Raw genomic sequence first — 19648 nt, 5'->3', positions numbered from 1 at the left:
AGATCTTTTTGTTTAGGGCGGGAACAACCTTCTTCTGTCACGTTTCATCTTGTATCCATGGTAACAGTTTAATCATGTGCCCTTATTGATGGTTATTACCACATTATCTGTGACAAAGCACTTTATCTGAATTTATGCCTGTTGTGGGGTCATATTTCAGTGCAGAAAATGTGCAGGTGAATGGGAGGTGAGATGAATAGTAAAAGACAGGACATAAAGAAGCCATTGTAACTGAACAAAATGACACCTCGTTAGGTAGAGCAGACGTGAGCTACATATCCAAACTGACTGCTCTTGGCTTCTAACACAAGCAGGCCAAAATATAAAGTTGAATCTGCATTGCAGGATATCTAAAGAATAGATTTTTTGACAAAGATTATTTTTTGTTGGGTTAACCTGTTGTGAATTCTTACACTCGGGATGCTTCAGAGTACATATTGATATAGGAGGATATTAATGAGTCAATATTTCCCTAAATACTTGACAAGGTACAATGGATCTGCTGCAAAACATATTGTAGATATGTGTGGTACTTTCCTGTTGTCTAACTATCAGACACTGAAATACCAACATGTGTTAAAGTACGCAATACTCCACAAAACTGTCAGTTCACCTCAGAATACTTTCCTTCTTCCAGCACTAAAACCCTGAGGTTGTAAAAAAACATGCTGATGAGATTCAGAAGCAATCAGGTTTAGTGAAAGAGATGAGCCACCAGGCCCACCTGAGAGAGACGTAACAATGACACTGTAAGATGGCAACACCAACGCTGGGCTCCTGCCACACACCCCCCCCCTCCCCTCCCCCCCCCTCCTCCCCTCCCTGTGCGCGCCCCAGCGGACCAGGTGTGTTTTTATGTCTGTGACACGGTTGAGCAGGACAATCTCAGGGCTTGATGAGGCGTGGCATAGTTAAATGACCCACAAGGAGAAATAGGACACAGATTGAGGCGGAGGGAGAGGACATTGACCTACCGGTCAGGTGACATTGACCTACCATCCACTTTGACACGCTAAACTAGGCCTGGCTACTGGAGCTGACCCTGCAGCCCGGCAGGAAGACTACCACGCTCCATAGCGCCATGGTGGGAGTGTTATTGTTAAACACCAACACCAGCACTATTCAGAGACCAGGGGGATGCTAAAATGAGAAAATCAATACAGAAGTTAACGACCCCTATTTGTTTTATAGACACAGAGAGAATGAACATAATCCTATCGGATGAGTTATGGAGAATCGTAAAGTGCCCTATAAAGATGCTATGGTATGGGCTTGGTGCTAAGAAATATCATTGTGGTTACACGCGAAAAAAGGTGGTATGTCAAAAACAAAAAAACGTGTCCAAAACCCCCACACACACACACACAAACACACACACACGTCACACAGCCACATGGCACACTTGTCCAAGGTATAACACAGTCATATATCAAGATACCGTGACTTGTATTGTTCGCTTTATGCTTTACAGCCCACACTGACCAGGCAGGTGTGTAAGAGAAACACAACCACACCAGCATTTGCAATTCTTGGAGTTGTGACTGCTCGCCCCACTGTCACCCTGTGGTTATCAGTAACCTTGAGCGTATTCATGAAGGTACATTGACATTTCCATTGTGTTGGCTCTGAGTGCAGTGAGGTGGTACTGAAGAAGGTCCTACCATGCATGGACACACAGCCCTCACTGAAGGACACATCATCAATGGCCAGGGCCTCAGACGGATCACTGTCTCCAGTCAGCTCTGCTAGGATTAACACCTGTTGTTGGTAGACATAAGACAACATGTCATACATGTATTGTGTGTGTGTGTGTGTGTGTGTGTGTGTGTGTGTGTGTGTGTGTGTGTGTGTGTGTGTGTGTGTGTGTGCGTGCGTGTGTGTGTGCGTGTGCGTGTGCGTGTGCGTGTGCATGTGCATGTGCATGTGTGCGTGTCTTTCAAAGTGCACTTAATCCTGTCCTCTTGTCTCTGCTATCAGGCTAATAGCTGGCAAGGTCAAAGTCTACAGGCTGCATTTTACAACTCTCAAAACTGATTTATGACTCATTTATGACTGTATGAATCAGTGTGTTGTGTCATAGCTCATATCAGTTCATGCTAAGAGTAAAAATGCAATGTTAAATTGATGCTTCTATAACCCTAATTTTGATGAATAGATCACAGTTGGGTTTCAGTCAGTGTTGATACTGTACAAGTTAAAACTCTCATCCCATTTTAACCACAAAATAGCTGCATTCCCTGAAACAGACGACCAGAATTCATTTGTGCCTCAAACTGAAACTGAATGTCCTCTTAGAGAGTTGAACCGAAGAATCAGGTAACTATTTTGTGCCACTGAGCTGAATAGGCCCAGTAGCAGATGGAGTCAGTGAGAGAGGGGCGAGACTGGAAACAACTGGGTAAGACACAACCTCTGTCTGAGGAACCGAAAAAAAACACAAGCAGCAGGTTTCAGCTGAGTCCAGATGGTCAGAACCCCCTTACTGGCCATTATCGCGCCTCTTTGTGGACTAACCACAATCAAAACTAAAAACAACAAACAAAGTGAGATAGTAAGTCAGCTCTTGAAGTGTGACAGTTCAAAGACAGTTTCCTTAGAGGCAGCGCGTACAAGTTCACCAATATAACTACGTTTTTTTTTTTTCACGTATCCATCCAATCTTTTTTTAACCGTCTTTCATTTATCCATCCATTCTCCCTTCTTTCGTCTATCCATGTATCCTACCTTTCATCTATCCATTCACCTACCCATCCTACCTTCTTTCATCTATCCGCATCCTACCTTGTTTCAAGGCTTCATCAGGATGGCTTTGAGACACATGATACAGACCTGGAATTGGTGGTCACTGGTGAGAGGTATGACCGTCCGCAGCCATGGTTCTGTCTGTTGTTCACCCTGAACCCACACCAGCAGGCTGTTATTCCGATCTTGTGTTTGGACTATCAGAACCAGTAGAGCCCCAGCCACTCTCCCATGATGGTGATAGAAGGTCAACTACAGAGGGGAGGAGGTGTGATGTGTCAGTAAGAGGTATGAGAGGCAGGTACGATATGTCAGTAAGGGGAGGAGGTATGAGAGGCAGTTGTTCTAATCAATGCCAGGGTTGTCCAGGCTCTGTGAACAGAATAACCAATCAGAGGACTGTGTTACCCGGCAGGACTGGGAGGGCAGGAACACAGGACTCCGTAAGCCTGCCTGGCGTTTCTCTTCTCCTCTGACAGGCCATAGGGACAGGTAATGCGCTGGAGGAGAGAGAGAGAGAGAGAGAGAGAGAAAGAGTGAGTGAGAGAGAGAGAGAGAGAGAGAGAGAGAGAGAGTGGGGTAAGAGAGAGTCAAAATGTGTACACGTTATATGTGTTTTGTTTATGACAAGGAAATCATGCCATAGAGGTCTATTTGAAGTTCCTCAGTTCTAGACACACCTGACTCGTTTCTGGCGTGGTCAGGTCCAATGTTGATGAACCCAGTCCCTCTGGTCCATGTTGAGTTTGTGTCTGAGTAGGTCAACAGGTCACAGTAGCCCTCCTCAAAGTCACACCTGGTGTACCTAGAGCCTTCACAGAGAAACAGGTTCAACAGACACAATCACATTGTTAAACAGAAAGCACAGTGGACAGACAGCCCTCTCAGGAGTAGTTGTGTATTTCACACTACGCTGTTGTTTAAGATTCCTCTGAGCTGCAGGATTCTGTAGAAGCTGTTGGTTTGTAGGCACCATAAATAACAAGTCTCAGCAGCAGTTTGTTTGCTTAAAGCTCCCTCATGTTTTACTTTACGACCGTATGTCCAACCTGGGATTATAAACCTTTAGTGTTTTCATACATTGTAGTATTGAGGTATAGATACAGGGTCAGAGACAACATCTTATGAATGAAATGCAGAGAGATGGGTTCGTGTTTCTCTCTCTCTCTCTTTTTCTTTTTTTTTACGATGACTGATGTATAGATGACTCAATTAGTTTCGACAAATGTACTTGTTATAAGTCGCTTTGGATAAATGGATAAATGTCAAAAATGTAAATGTAGGTTTGATGGACAAGAGTATCGCTGGAGAAATTATTATGTAAAGATTGATCGGTCTCTGTTGAATATGGCAGATTGCATATTTTCAGTTGACATGCCAATGAGTGAGATATTGCATGCACCGGTGTACATTGTGTGCATTTACATTAGCACATCTACTCATTTGAATGAACAGCGTTATCGTTTTCCACCATGTGATTATGAGTCAAGCTACTCTTGTATTCCATAATCTTGAACCTATGATATATACACTGTAAAATAGGCTCTATTTGATTATTAACAGGTACGGTTCGAGGAAAAAAATCACCATTGCCAGTTTGTATTTTTCACATCTTGACAAGGGACTCAGTAATAATGTAGCCTATTTTTGACAGGCAGTAATGTTCTCTTCTATGGGGCTGAATTTAAATGTAAAATCAGACAAACTGATCACAGGGACTGAATTTCAGAGCATTACATTTCAGTGTGAAGTGTGTTTGGCATTAGGGTTTGGGTAATAGTAATGACACAGCCTACACTTATCTATGCATTTGTTGTAAGTCGCTTTGGATAGAGGCGTCTGCTAAATGCCATAAATGTAAATCTATGCAATTTCAGACTCTCTTATCTAAACAGATTTTCCGGGGCCAGGCTGCTTTAAAGGATACAGATTTTACATAGATACTATATATAACTTTAGTCTTTTAACTTAAATTGTACAATTACACATTTACAGAATCACATCCCACAATCGGTGAATATTATTTGGCTGATGCTTTGTCTTTCATGTGTCAATAGTCTCATCTGTAATACACACACATATGTTGAGAACAGGCTGTACTCACAGTTCCTCTCATCGCTGCCATCCCCACAGTCGTCAGTGAAGTCACACACACAGTCCTTGGCCACACATGATCCCTGAGTGCAGGTAAACTCCCCTGAGAGACAGGCCCCAGCACAAACACACACACACACCAGGCAGCCAGCTAGCAGGCACAGAGGCCTCAGCAACACCATCATCAGGTAGAGTATTCCTTAGTTAGTCCAGGATCTCATACAGTCACACTTTACGTCCATAAAACCATGTTGTTTTAAGAGAGGAAAGAGAATCTAAATAAGAGTAGAGCCTCACGATTCACCATTTACTTAGATTGACAGTGAACGTGTGTTCTAGCTACTGGGACAACAGTCAATAAATGGCTTTTATGACTGTTACTCAATAGGCTGGGCGTATGTTGTGGGTGTGTGTGTGAGTGTGTGTGTGTGTGTGTGTGTGTGTGTGTGTGTGTGTGTGTGTGTGTGTGTGTGTGTGTGTGTGTGTGTGTGTGTGTGTGTGCGCGTAAGTGTGTGCGTCTGTGTATGCACGTGTGTTCTTTTTCAGTCGACTCAACCCCTCATGATGGGACACAAACTCTGTGTACCTATTTGCTGAAACCCTATTCAATCACACCTGTACAGGCTGAGGATGCTTACAGGCACGCACATAGCCCTGCCTAGCACCCAGCATATAAAGCCCTGCCTAGCACCCAGCATATAAAGCCCTGCCTAGCACCCAGCATATAAAGCCCTGCCTAGCACCCAGCATATAAAGGCTCATGCATAGCACGCTCATTTATTCTTTTCACTTTACTTGCTGACTGTCCAAAGCATGCTTGTTTTCCTTGTCTCGTGCAGGAAACATTAGCGTTCTGTTGCTGCGGTAGCAAAGTAGATAACGGAGAATCTTTCACTACTGGTCTATGAGGACAACTCAGGATAAGATGATATTTCACCTAAACATGAAAATAGGCTGAACTATCCCTTTAAGTCTTTGTGGGAGCAGCCCTTCTCAGCCAAGCTTGTGGCAAATGCTTCCCAACATTTCGAGGCCCAAAAGGAAGAGAAGGCTGGGTGGTTAAACCTGCCTCCGATGGAAGCCTCTCTAGCTAATTACCTCGACCCAAAGGCTGGCTCAAGAGTATGGACCAGTACCACACATACAGTATGACCAGATCTAACGTACAGTGGCATAGACTACTCCAAGGTGAATGCCGTCGCAGATAGCTCAGCTACTCTACATGCCCCCTTGCATCTCCTATTACGCAGGGACGTATTGTCTCAACCACAGGGTCAATTGTTCCACCCATGACCTGAGCTGATAGACTTATGGGTTTGGCCCATTAAAAGGTCCAACCTAGTCTCGGAAGGCATGGTTGCCAGAATTCAGAGTGCTAGGCCCCAATCCACCAGAGGTCTTTACAACTTTACAACCGATCTGCTTGATAAGGGCAAAGCCTTCTCCACAGTGAAAGGCTACCTGGCTGCTATCTCGGCATGCCAAGTAGGTGTCAGTGGGACGACTCCTGGGGTGCACCCCCTGTCGTTTTAGACCGTCTTTGTCCGGTCACCAGACAGTGTGTCCCCGTGTGGGACCTGTCTCTGGTTCTTGAGGCATTCACTAGTAACCGGTTTAACCGACTGACTGATGACGTCAAGATGTTTTCTTACAAGACCGCATTGTTGCCTGCCCTGCATGTGAGTGACAGAGAGTGTGAGTGGCCACTTGATGCGACAGCTCCCTCTGTGGTGCACACTGTCCTAAGACTGTGCTGTGCTGATTTGGAGACAGTCTGATGTCGGCGGGATATATCCTTCGGACCAGGAAATCTGGGTGTTTTGCAAGGCTCCCATAGTGAGGGGTCGAACCAAGTCAACTGAAAGAGAACTAGAGGTTACGAATGTAACCTAGGTTCTCTGAAGGAGATGAGGGAGACCTCAACTCGTTGCCCCTCTCGTGCTGAGCTTGTGAAGAGTGATTCGCAGAATAAAGTAGCATGCTATGTATGAGCCTTTATAGGCTGGGCACTAGGCGGGGCTACATGCCTGCAAGCATCATCAGCATGTACAAGTGTGATTGAATAGGGTTTCAGCGAATAGGTACACAGAGTGCGTGTCCCATAGCAAGGGGTCTCCCTCATCTCCTTCAGAGAATTAATTCGCAATCCCTTATTAATATGTGTGTGACAATAAAGCTGTCTGCTTGGTTATTAAAGTATTACAGAATGTAAGTAATTAAATATCTCATCCTCAATGTCCAACAAAAATGTTTACAAGTGCTAGTCATTTACATGGGACATAATTGGAAATGTAGAAGTGTATTTGTAACGCTGTTAATAAAACTGGAAATAAGATGGGCATATGTGTGTGTGTGTGTGCGTGCGTGCGTGCGTGCGTGCGTGCGTGCGTGCGTGCCTGCGTGCCTGCGTGCATGAGTATTTTTACAAGCACTAGTCATTTACATGTTTGGAAATGCAGAAGTGTATTCATAACGCAGTCAATATAACTGAAGACTGTGAGTGCCTTGCACATAATCAAGAGAGCACCCTTTACATTTGCGGTCTAGATAAAGGTAATTAGCACCAGCTAATGAACAGTCCAAGGGCTTTGAAACACAACACAGGAGAGATGAACTCTGAATGGTAATATGAGCTACAAGCTAAGGTCATTAGTCCTGTCCGACAAGCCCAATCGCACTTTACAAATGTAGGTTCAAACATAATTTCATTTCTCATGAATCAATATCTGAAGGATATAATTCGGACATGCGGCAAGCCAATACAAAAGCCTGGGGAGCCCAAATGAAATTAACCTTGAGACAAGAGGGACGATCAACAGCTTGATGGAGAGACCAGGGAAGAATGGAACAAGGAAAAGATCATTGGTGTTATTGATCTGTATTAGCAGGAGCATGAATGTGTCATAGTACACAAAGGGAGCAATAGAACCAAGCCAGTTTAAAATTCACCCCTCAGTGTTATTTTATTAGCATCTAATGTTCTGTCATAATCTCTAATCTCTGTCATAATCTCCATTAACCCCCATTGTTTTACACAGATCCTTAACGATGGCCAGTGATGGTGCAGCCTGATAGTCGGCCAGTTAAAGGTGCAGCATGTTGACTGTAAGGCTATGGTGTCGTATCCACTTATGATACTCTACATGTTGTCAGTGAATCAGTGATTGTAAGGAGAATGTCATAACAATGTCATTCCATTTTAATAGCATGTTATGTGCCTAATGTAAACCACGTCTAAAAGGTAACAACATCATTCGTATGAGGCCTAATGGACTTGTGACATGAGATTCATCTTTGCCCACATTTAGAGGGAAAAGCACTGATAGAAAAACCAGACCTCTTTTCCAGAAAAAAAATCATAATGGTTATACAGTGTGACTGAGGTGACTCGTATAAGCATAATTAATTGACATCATCAGGGGAGTCATTAACTGCCACCAGCAAAAAGGCAGCATAATGAGCCAGTGCAGAGCTAATGTACATGTATAGTCTGTAAAGCGAGACTTCATTTGTAGATTAATCCTTGCACAAGCACTCCGTTTCTCTGAAACTATATCATGTAAATTAGCTTATTCTCTGTGCAAAATCATCAACTGACTGTCAACCTCAATGTTTCAACCCAGAATGGTTGGTTACAGTACATTCATTCCATTTTCTCTATCATACCTTATTTACATGAATTGATGCTGATGGTGCAGAATAAAATGTGTAATGTGCTTTCAATTATATTATCTATGTAGATTCAAAAATCTAATTTCTGCATTTGAGAAAATAAAACATGGTTGAAGTCATCGGAGGTTGATTACACCACAACACAGGTCTCCTGCTCAGCTTCACTCTGTATTTCAACCTCTGGATTTTGATCCTTTTATGAATTTTAGGCTCCAGGGATTCCGTTCACCTTACTGGCAAGAAAAAAGGTCAAAGCACTGCATCGCCATAAGTGACTTAAATAAAAAAGACATCTAATTTAGGTCCCTTAGGCTGGTGTAACTACTGCAACCATTTGTCAAAGATTTGCACCAATCTGCTTCGCCCAGAGTGAACTGCAACATACTAAAACACAGACATGATTGAATTCTGTTCTCATTTGCAACCATGAACAGTCACCTCTCTTCTTGCCATTTTGTGATGGTGAGTGAAGGCCTTCAAAGAGACACAAAGCTCATGCAGTGCCTCTCATGTGGAAATAGTCCTAGATATTTTTCCATGAAAGGCACCTGCAATATACTCCATCAAAACAACACCAAATGGTGCCCATGAGTGAAGTCACATCCATCCAGTCAAATACAGGAGAGATAGAACATCTGTAGGCCTTATTTAGGATGGCAGTTCTATGTGAAGGTTTGGCAAGGAAATGTGGCTATATTTTGTGAATAGCAAAGCATATCTAATATTAATAATCTGACTCCAAGTAATGTAATTATCACTATGTGCAAAGAAATGTTGAGTTTGTGCTGATTTAGTGCAAGAATGGTCAAATAGAATTAATCAAATGAGGCTTTAATAATACAGTATACTTATACAATTATTACAAGGCAAATACTTCATCAAACAATGTTACATTCTACCCTCAATGGGAAATGATAGATAAAGAGAGAGAATAGTGTGAGAGAGAGAAAGACAGACCATAGTCTATCTACTGTACTCACAGCTCAGATGAGGACCACACACCATGACAAAGAGAATTAATCTGTGCTTTTATTTCTGTTTAGGTGGTGTTTGCAAGGAGACCAATCAGAACCCTATTACTTACCACAGCTTTGACACCTTTCAGAAAACATCCCAGAGAGCTCATAGCCATTCGTCCCATCGGGGGAAGGGATCTCAAGGAAGGGAGGCAGAATTGCTCCCCCTTCACATCTAGGTACAAAGACAGGTTGAAATCATAACATACATCAGACAGTTAATCACAACATCCATGCACGTTATTCTCAATGTGGCCCTGCAGTGACAAAACCATATCAACACAGGTAAGCACAATACAGGTTTCCACACTGTGGAATTTCTAAAGCCTCTAAAAATTCAACAGCATCCCTCCTGAAGCTTTGGAGCAATATTTCCATTGAGCAGATGCAGGGAAACTGATTGGGTATCTTGTGCGGCTACACAACAGCTCACAATGAAAATGCATATTTACCAAAGGTAAGTGAAAGAGAAGAGGGCTCCCGTTCTGTTTCTACGCCATTCGTTTTGGAAATGCTATTCTCTGCTGTGATTTCTCCCCCGCTTTCTTTACCCCGACTCAAGTTATTCATGGCTGGGCTCATCTAGGAGCATCTTATTTTCCGCACCTGCCAGGCAATGCTCATTGGAGTGGCTCTCCATTCTGTTGCATTTCTGTTCTTTGATCAAGGCAAGGCGTCTGTGCGCTTTTCAATTGATTGTACACTTATATGCACAGCAACCATGCTCCCGGTTCTGCAGATCTTAAGAAAATCAGGAGTTAGGTTAAAACCCATGAAGTGCAGATGAGCACTGCAGCTCCGCAGGTGCTGTAGAATCTGCAGGGAGTTTAATTTCACCAACACACAATGAACCAACTGTGCTTTCTGGGTTCCATCTGCCAGTGATTCATACTGCAACAAAGCTGTCACTGATGGGAGGGTGATGTGCCACGAGCCACAGAACAGGTAGAGTTATGGGCTCTCAGTAACTTCTAAAGGAATCAGTCAGAGGAGCTTGGTGTGAATAGCATGTGTGTTTCATCAGCAGAGCTATATACCGTAAGCTTCATCAACCATGCATGGAATACCTGCAGGCGACCTGATCATGGAAATTGTCCAAATATTATACTCACCAACCAGTCATTTTACTCTAATTTGGCTGATTAGCTCTTCATTAGTGTACAAGATGCATGACAGACTCTCACAATATATTCTGGAGTAAAGTGAGGGAGCCAGCACAAATTACCTCTGTCATTAGTTGTTTGAAAGCAAATCACCTGAGTAGGTTAATATATCGTTAGGTGAGAGGAGGATTTTCATTTCATTTTCATGACACTACACACTCCAGAGGGTTAGATTTGGATGGTCAACTATTCTGCCTAAGATCCCAACTAAAAAGGTATGTTTTTATCTGTAGAATTCAGGATGACTGGACTCTTTAACCTGACTCAGCTATCGAGGAAAAATCAAGACTGCAATAAGATACCAGGAAATCTTCCTCAGTCAAACATCCTTTTCCACAACGATGCATCCATCACTTCAAACAAAGCATGAAACAAACCAACCAATGTTCTGAAAGACATTGCTTAAGGTTAAGAACAGTACTGCCATGTGAAATAGCACTCTAGGAATGAAAAGTGTCTTGCAGAGGAAACCTTTTGATATTCTGTTGCTGCTTCAGTCAGATGGAGGGAAAAACAGCAGAATCCTTGAATATGACAGTACTCCGTCGTCCCTACCTGAATAATGAGTTGACATCACTGAAGGAATTTATAGAGCATCTATATTAGTGAGGCTCCAGTGGTGTGTGTGTGTGTGTGTGTGTGTGTGTGTGTGTGTGTGTGTGTGTGTGTGTGTGTGTGTGTGTGTGTGTGTGTGTGTGTGTGTGTGTGTGTGTGTGTGTGTGTGTGTGTGTGTGCGTGTGTGTGCGTGTGTGTGTGTGTGTGTGTGTGTGGTAGGCGGGTGACTGTAGGCCTATCACTGTAGTCTGATAACTTGGGCGAAGTTTAGGGCCATAGCCAGAGGCAATTTTTTACAGAGGTCATGCACAACTCATTTTTGTGCACTCTGATCTACATTTGGAGTGAATAGATATTTGCAACATGCAACTCATGTCAAAAGTGACATTATTTTTTTCCGGGCATATCAAGCCTTCCTATTCCAAATGTTAATGTTTTGATATATAAGCAGAATGCTAGATGTTTTGGCCACTGAAGAACAAATTACTTTCCAAAATGCACAGCTCTCCAAAGTTGATTAACTGATCACTGACACTTCCAAAATGCATTTCATCCAGCTTACCCTTTTTTAGACATAGCAGTCAATCATGTAATACATGTAATAAAATAATTAGTTCATATTGCAATGAACCGTTTTTATTTTTCATTTTTCAATGTTCTAAATGTTCTTCTGTGAAACAGGTTTCAAAGTCCAGGTCTCCATCCCTGGTCTTAGATGACTGGGTTGGGGTCAGATTTCTGTGCAGCCTCCTTAGCCCAGTGTGCCTGCAGTGCAGCGACCGCTTCATCCACCTTGGAGCGCAGGGACTCTGGAGCCTCCAGCATGTGGAGCAGTTCAGAGTTGTCCATCTCCAGCAGCATGCCAGTGATCTTTGCAGCCAGACTGGAGTGTGTTTTCTGGATAAGTTGGAAGAGACGCTCACCTGGAGGGATCGAGAATATGTCATAAAATCAGTAACAGTAAATGTAACAGCTAAGGAGATCTAAATAAACAAATAAGTAGACTCACCCAGCATCTGTTTCTGCTCAGGAAGCGGTGCAGCCATGGAGGCAGTCAGAGGCTCCTGGTTGTGGACATGGACAGCAGGCTGCTGCATGGGGACCTGTGGCTGGGGAGCCATGTGCTGCTTGGGGTAGCGTACACCAGCTGTATACTTGTGCAGCGGCACGGGGTGCATTCTGGCTGTAGCTGCATCTGCACTGGCAGGGCGCTGTCTCAAGGCCTGGGTAGCTGAGAGGGGGAGAAGATACTCATAATCAAAGGCATATTCATGGTAAATGTTCTGCTAATGGTCTTGTCTCAAGTCACACATCTATGTGCAGGGTTGATTCACTAGATACTATATACTGACCCATTCGCTGAGAGGTCATCATATGGGGCACCTGGGAGGGCGTCTGCATCATGGCATTGAAGGTCTGAAGCCAAGGAGCCAATGGATGCATGGTGTTGGGCATGTTCTGGAAGTGCTCAGGTCTCACACTCTGGGTGGCCCAGCCAGGAGTCGGTCTCTGCTGAGCCAGCTGGTGGGTGAGGTAGTAGACAGCACAGGTCTGGGCCTGTGGAATGCAGAATGATGGAGCAGGCTGGTAGGGGTTGATGACTGGGTTGGGCAGGGCGTGGAAGCTGGCCATCCTCTGCATGTACTGGTTTGTGATAAGCTCCTGGCGCTGTGCTTGGCGATCCTCCCTGCGCTGGGCCAGGGCCACATACAGGGGCTTGGTGGCCATTATGTGGCCGTTCATCTCAGTCACAGCCTTGGTGGCGTCCTCAGGGGAGGAGAAGCACACAAAGCCAAAGCCCTTGCTGCGTTGACCCTCCATCATCACCTTTGCACTGGTGATTGTTCCGAAGGAGGAGAACGCTTTGTGCAGCCGCTCGTCATCCACACCATCATCCAGGTTCTTCACGTACAGATTGACACCCTGGCAGAGAGAAACCCTGTTTAGTGAGATGTTTTTCATACCTCAAATACATCAAGAATAACTATGTGTAAGTAATATCAACTCCTGTGTTAGTAACAGAGAACTGGAGGCCACAAACCTGGTATTTGGTCCTACGCTCATGCTTCATGTGTTCAAACCGGCGCTTCAGCCCAGTCTGGCGCTCTCCTCTCTTCTGGGCACGGCCAACATAGACCTTTCTCCCATTGATCTTCTTACCATTCATGTGGTCAACAGCCTTCTGGGCGTCCTTATGCCTTTCAAAGCTGACAAAGCCAAAACCCCTGGACTGACCATTGTCATCAGTCATGACCCGGACACTCAGGGTTGGTCCATATTTTTCTAACTTTTCCTTCAGTTTTTGGTCATCCATATCCTCTCCAAAGTTTTTGATGTACACGTTGGTGAACTCTCTGGCCATGGCTGCTTGTTCAGCCTCTCGTTCTTTGCTAGATTTGAAGTGTCCAATAAACACTAATTTGTCATTGAACAGCATGCCATTCAGCCTCTTAATGGCTCTCTCAGCAGCCTCCTGGCACTCAAACTGCACATAGCCATGGCCTTTAGATTGGCCATTCTCATCACAAACCACCTTACAGGAGAGGACCTTTCCAAATGTAGAAAACGTGTCGTAGAGGGCCTGGCTGTCAATAGATTCCTCCAAGTTCTTGATGAAGACGTTGCCTACCCCACTCTTCCTCAGTGAAGGGTCACGCTGAAACCACATGATGCGCATAGGTTTTCCTTTGAGGACATCAAAGTTCATGGTGTCCAGGGCCTGCTCTGCGTCAGCGTGCTGTTGAAAGTTGACATAGGCATACCCAAGGGATCGGTGGCTGATCTTGTCCCTGCACACTCTGATGGAGATAATTGCACCAGCAGAGCTGAATTTCTCATGCAACATTGTCTCAGTGATATCCTGGTGGAGATCTCCAACATACAAGGCCATATTAATATTAAATGAATGCAACTAATATTAATATTTGTGCTAATAAAATGTTAAAATGTGTGCTCTATGCAGAGGAATTGCAGGTAAATGAATGTCATTTAGAACTGGTTCCAGAACCCTAGTTGTGTGGTCCTCGTTTGTGACATCATTCTGCATTGTCAACTGTGACATGTGTACATAGAAATCCTTAATGTTCTATTTACATTTCTGTATGAGAATGTACAGGTATAGAATAATTCTAATTGAAGTCATTGTTACCTCAAGGGCCATAGTCAGCAGGGACCTTTTAAAAATTTTGATCTCCTAATGATCTCTGGTTAACCCTTTATAGCCTGCATCCCATTCACATCACCACGGTGTTTGTTCGGTAGTGGACCTCAGAGACATTCTTTACAGCCCTGCAAAAACTGACAGTGACTGACACAGATTTACCGACTGCAAGTTCTCTTTGATTAATTCCAGTCCTGATAAATCCCTCCATATTTAACAGGCCTGGGGAGTATACTGCTAGGGCCTATCATTCCTCCCATCCCTCTCTATACCTAACAACCTCACACACACACTCCCTGTCCGGAACTGAAACACCTGGCCTCTCTTAATACTGTCAATTAAGGAATCAGCTTTAAGACGAAAGACACATACACACGCATGCATGGACGTACGCACGCACACATGCACACACACACACACACACACACACACACACACACACACACACACACACACACACAGACACACAGACACACACACACACACACACACACACACATACACACACACACACACACACACACACACACACACACACACACACACATACACACACACACACACACACACAAGTTATTAGAACTTGTTAGAGTCAAGAGAACAAGTTAGAGTCCCTAAGTACACCTCCAGAGAGGTGTAAATGTATAAGTCCTCCATTAGCGTTTGTATCTCATTCGACGTATCTTGTAGCCCTACTCTGAATTAGTAACAAGCAGGATGTAGCTGGTGTATTTTCATTTTACTTCCTTCACGTTAACAGCAATAACAGAACAGGAAGAAATGAAGGTGAAGAAAGGCGGCTAATCTGCAGTGATTAAATTGTGTTCCACATGGCTAACCGCTAATGGTCTGCCATTCATTTACCCAACGCATCAGTTACAATTGGACATTAAACTTCTCCAGTTATTACCATCCAAGGAGAAGAGAAGGTGCAATAAAAGACTATTGCTTTGACATTTTCTAAACACATGTAAAGTTATATTCACTGTTTTGCCAAATGTCTCAGTATCTTCAAACAACCTCTAGTACAACTAGGTGGAATGGGGTTCTACTTCCTGTTACTACTGTGACGGAAATCCACTATGTTAAATGTTTAAAAGGTGCAAACCATCAGCATGACATTTTCATCATCCGTGAGGTTTTGGCGACAGGCTTCCGGAGGGTTCTAAGGGGAAGAGCGTTTCCTCCCCTGAGTCTCTACCCCTGGTTCACCTCAGGGAAACAGCTTTTAACCTGTCAAAACAGATTTATCAGTGTTGACTCCAGCAAAACCCAAGGGCACTTCTCTGCTGATACTACTGTTAATCGACAGCCCTAAACTTTGCCTCAGATTCACTTTGGGGCAGTGTTGTGAATGGAATTGTGATTATGGATATGATATCAATAACATAAATACATATGAATTACTTACATCACACAGATTATTCATCTACACACCAGAGCATGAATCATAAATTCCTGGGATAGTAGGCAGCCTGTGTGATTGAGGATATATCAATGAAAAGGTGGCATACTGTGTTCATACAGACTGCAATCAATCTTATGGATCACTGACAGTGTTATAAAGTACTCAAGTATAACCACCCCATCACCCCCTCAAACCCCAGGCAACAGAGCCTCCATCAGAAAGAGCTCTCTCAGAGCACTCCGAGCCTGCAGTCTCCTCCTCAGATATTCTCTCAGCTCTGGAAGGAGATCTGAGGACAGGTATCCCTGCACTCACTGATGGGCAAGGGTACAACAGCTAGCCTGCTCTTATCTGGAACAAGGGCACAGGCAAGACCAGAGGAGCAGATAACACCAGCACACAGCAGCACAGTAACTCTCTTTACCCCCAGTCTGATAAAAACATCATTTATTTTCCCCTTTATTCACCGTTCAGAGATAACACGGAGGAATTCACTCAGAGCAGACTTGAGTTACAGAGAGTATCGTTGAGGATTTCAGTCACGATTGTAGCTGACCGGGTGCCCTCTAGCCTGCCTGTCCATGCCATGCTGTCTCCCATACCTCCTGACCGCTGCTCTTCCCTGTCCACCTTCTGTTTCCTGACGGAGTAGACCAGCTCAGCCCTTCTGACCCCTGGTCACCTCCCCCAATCACAAGCATCGCATGGTGTCTGCCACGGATGGCCACTTCAAAGGCGTCGCTGGCGGTGAGGGAACTACAGGAGGAGACTTTCTAAAAGACGGCACACTTGACAAGACTCCCTCTCAGAGAGAGGGTCAAGATTAGGGAGAGGAAGTTATACTGTAGTGCCTTTGAAGTGGTGCATGAAAATTAATTCTGCCTTGATTGTTCTGCCAAACATTGTTCTTGGAGACACAATTATCTTTAAAGGCAAGACGAGGCGTTTCAATGCTCTGTCTGCCATCTCCTCTAGCTGAACTGCATTTTTCTACTTTTTTTTACAGTCTTTTGTGAGGACCTCAGGTTCTGTTAAGATTAATACAGATTCAATACGCTGTGAGCATCTAATCTGTGTGAACAAAGGCTCTATTGTGAAGCTGGATGATTAAAATCTCAGGCCTCTATTTTTCAGTGTGCTCTGCTGCTTGAGTTAGGATACAGCGGGGACAAAACAGGGGTTTCACAGCTTCTTGTGTCAAGAAGTTCAAGGATTAAGACATGGAAAAACATTATCTTCAGTATCAAGGTGTGAGCCGTATGCACAAACAAATGACAGAAACTGCATGGGGAAACACTGTATAATCTCCACATCACCTTTAGATTCCCAACTGAATACAAATCAAATACTATGTAGGTTCAGGGCACGGAGGGCAGTAGGAATTGAATTGTTGTCATTTGTTTTCTGGAATGCTAGTGAAATATAACAACCATATGAGAGCTGAAAACACAAGACGTGCAATGTGGAAGTGTGGCCTGGCTAGTGAATAGTCATTGTGAGGGGTGGGAAGTGAGTTGTTGGAATTTAAATACCCTCTGCTTCTTTGTCATCAGTTTAGGCACTCTGAGACAGGGCCCTCTAGGGGTGGACACTGTTGCGCTACTCTCTTGCATCAAGGATGCTGGGCTTTCGATTGTAGTCATTTATCATCAAGAGAACTTCAAATGTCTTGGTCCTCCAGACATGTGGTGTTATGGCTGTTGTCATATACTGACACAGACCTGATGATGGGATGATGACAGGGAGAATATGGCAGATCAGGTGGTCGGGTGGTTGGACCCTGCTGTGAACTGTGCTGACGGTCTCCTCATGCTCCCTGTATTGGTAATGTAATCACCCTGTGCAGAGGGGTGGGAGAAGGAGGGGGGGGGGGGTTCTGGCTAAAATGCAAATGAAACCACAGAATGAATAGGACAGGCTTAAACAGGCACTTGTGTGACAAGGGAAATGTCAAGCAAGCATTGGCTCCCTAACACATTTACCAAATTGAATTTTTCAGAGATTAATCGGGGGTGCAGGCACTGTGATAATCTAAGAGCAGAGAAGGGTGGTAGAGTGAACATAAATATTAATGAGCCCTTGATTCTTGGATCTGAGCGATCAAGTAAGAAATCATTAACAGGGGAAAAAATCATATCTACAAATAAAGACGAGCCTCCTCAAGGATTGAAAGCTTGGTGTGTGGAAGAATAACATCGCAAAATAAATGTATAATAACTATAATAACAATATACATAGAGCAAAATATATTTGTCTATGAAGACAACGGACAAGTAAACTGTATTTGATCTCAATGACTATACACTGAAGCATGTGTCCATATGATAATAGCACTGAATCCTGTGGGCTGTGCAGGGGGGTTCTTGGCCATTACATCTAACCTGGCCCACGTCCAGTGATCTGGGACCAGGCCAACTGGGGTATTGATAGCTGCAGAGATGTGTATGAGCAGTCTGTGTGTAGATTGGCCTCACTATGTGTTGTCTGAGGAGACTGAGCACCACTCTGTCTGACTGGAGAGGTTCTGCTGGAAAAGGTCTCTGGCTAATGGGGGCATAGTACAAGCGCACGCGCGCGTGCACGTGCACACACAGACACACACCATAATGCAATAATACTGTGCAGGAGTAAAATCTACCAGTTGTGTTTGGTCTATTGTCGTCACGATTAAGTGGCATGGGACTAGAATGATTAAAAATGACTGTGTTGACCAAAATGACCGGAATATATATTTGCTATTGATCTGCTCCTTTTTTATTTGTATCATCTCAAAGGTCCCTGTTTTCCAAAGGTACGTTGCGTATATTATCTAATATGGATCTATGATTTTTCAGGTTGCATTATTTCTGAGAAAGATATCATCATGGAGACAAAATGTTTTCTTTAGGTCAAAGACAGGCAATAGAGCTGCAGGATACTGAAAATAGAGTTTTTACAATAGCACAATCGTTCTATGATCATATCAATATGAGAAAATCAACGTTATGATTGTGGAAAACAGCTGCCAATATCATCATATCATGTAGCATGAGGGAATCTTCACATTGATCTTACAGACGGTACAATAGGCGAGGCACTGTATACCCTATCCCAGTAGTATGCGCATTTCCAAAGCTTACAATATTTGTGTTGTTCTCTTTGTGTTATGAATATGCCATCAAACCAGGACAAATCCATTTGCTCTTTTGCTGCCAACAAGCTTAAGCGGCATAGAGTGCAGTGGTTTTTGTGCTCAGTGTTGATTGTTTTGTGAGGAATTTCCGATGCTATTCTCTTGCTGCTGGGGATCAGACGAAACTCAGTAGAGCTCACATTTCATTTCCATGCTCTTTGAATCGCTGAGCTTGTACAGGAATAATTATGTTCTATCAAGACAGAGTTAACCCTTGTGGCCTCAGAAGTCTTTAAAGATTTGTTTTGTGTTTTTGCTAAACCTGTCGGTCATCAATCAGACATGGCATACTCTTGATTAACAGTACAGAGCACTGAGAGGATCGTCTGTCTGTTTGGTGATACTGTACACTGCAGTAAACAGTTAAGAGAGGGTAACCATGCCAAGCTGATTCATGTGTTCATGCAATATCATATCATGCAATAACTCATGATATAACAGAAACTATATGTCAAGGATAAACCCAAAATACAATATCACCAGGATGTTAGACCCAGCAGACACTGATGTTATCCTGCTCTCTGGTTGAACCCAGCCACCCCACATCTGGTAATAACAGGAGCTTGAAGGTCAAACTCTAAAACATTGTACAAAACCCAGTTAATATACTGAACAGGGGTCATGCCATGCATTAAGTCTTTGCCTTTCCCTGCTCTGCTTAAAATT

The 19648-nt window shown here is 43.7% G+C and overlaps 2 protein-coding genes across 2 annotated transcripts in view; both read right to left on the bottom strand.

Annotated features, from left to right (window-relative positions):
* The window catches only part of malrd1 (MAM and LDL receptor class A domain containing 1), a gene marked incomplete at both ends in the record, with an annotated part of 45195 nt that extends 35031 nt beyond the window's left edge, over positions 1-10164 (bottom strand). The window contains 6 exons of the mRNA XM_083680927.1: positions 1662-1758; positions 2830-2994; positions 3151-3242; positions 3423-3554; positions 4847-4939; positions 10131-10164. Of these exons, the coding sequence (XP_083537053.1) occupies positions 1662-1758; positions 2830-2994; positions 3151-3242; positions 3423-3554; positions 4847-4939; positions 10131-10164 (613 nt within the window). The remainder of the gene's footprint in view (positions 1-1661; positions 1759-2829; positions 2995-3150; positions 3243-3422; positions 3555-4846; positions 4940-10130) is intronic.
* A 1789-nt stretch (positions 10165-11953) lies between these two features.
* Positions 11954-14255, bottom strand: LOC310812308 (polyadenylate-binding protein 1A-like; the record flags this gene model as incomplete). Its single annotated transcript, XM_083680810.1, has 4 exons — positions 13284-14255; positions 12595-13165; positions 12252-12473; positions 11954-12165 (listed from the first exon to the last, which is right to left on the bottom strand). Exons 1-4 carry the CDS (start codon positions 14130-14132, stop codon positions 11954-11956), a joined length of 1854 nt encoding a protein of 617 aa, XP_083536936.1. The 5' UTR covers positions 14133-14255.
* Positions 14256-19648: the final 5393 nt, after the last annotated feature.

The sequence above is a fragment of the Argentina silus genome (assembly GCF_951799395.1).
Source record: "Argentina silus genome assembly, chromosome: 1".
NCBI classification, from domain to species: Eukaryota; Metazoa; Chordata; class Actinopteri; order Argentiniformes; family Argentinidae; genus Argentina; species Argentina silus.
The sequence above is the reverse complement of the archived record's forward strand: the minus strand, read 5'-3'. Positions and strand labels throughout refer to the sequence as shown.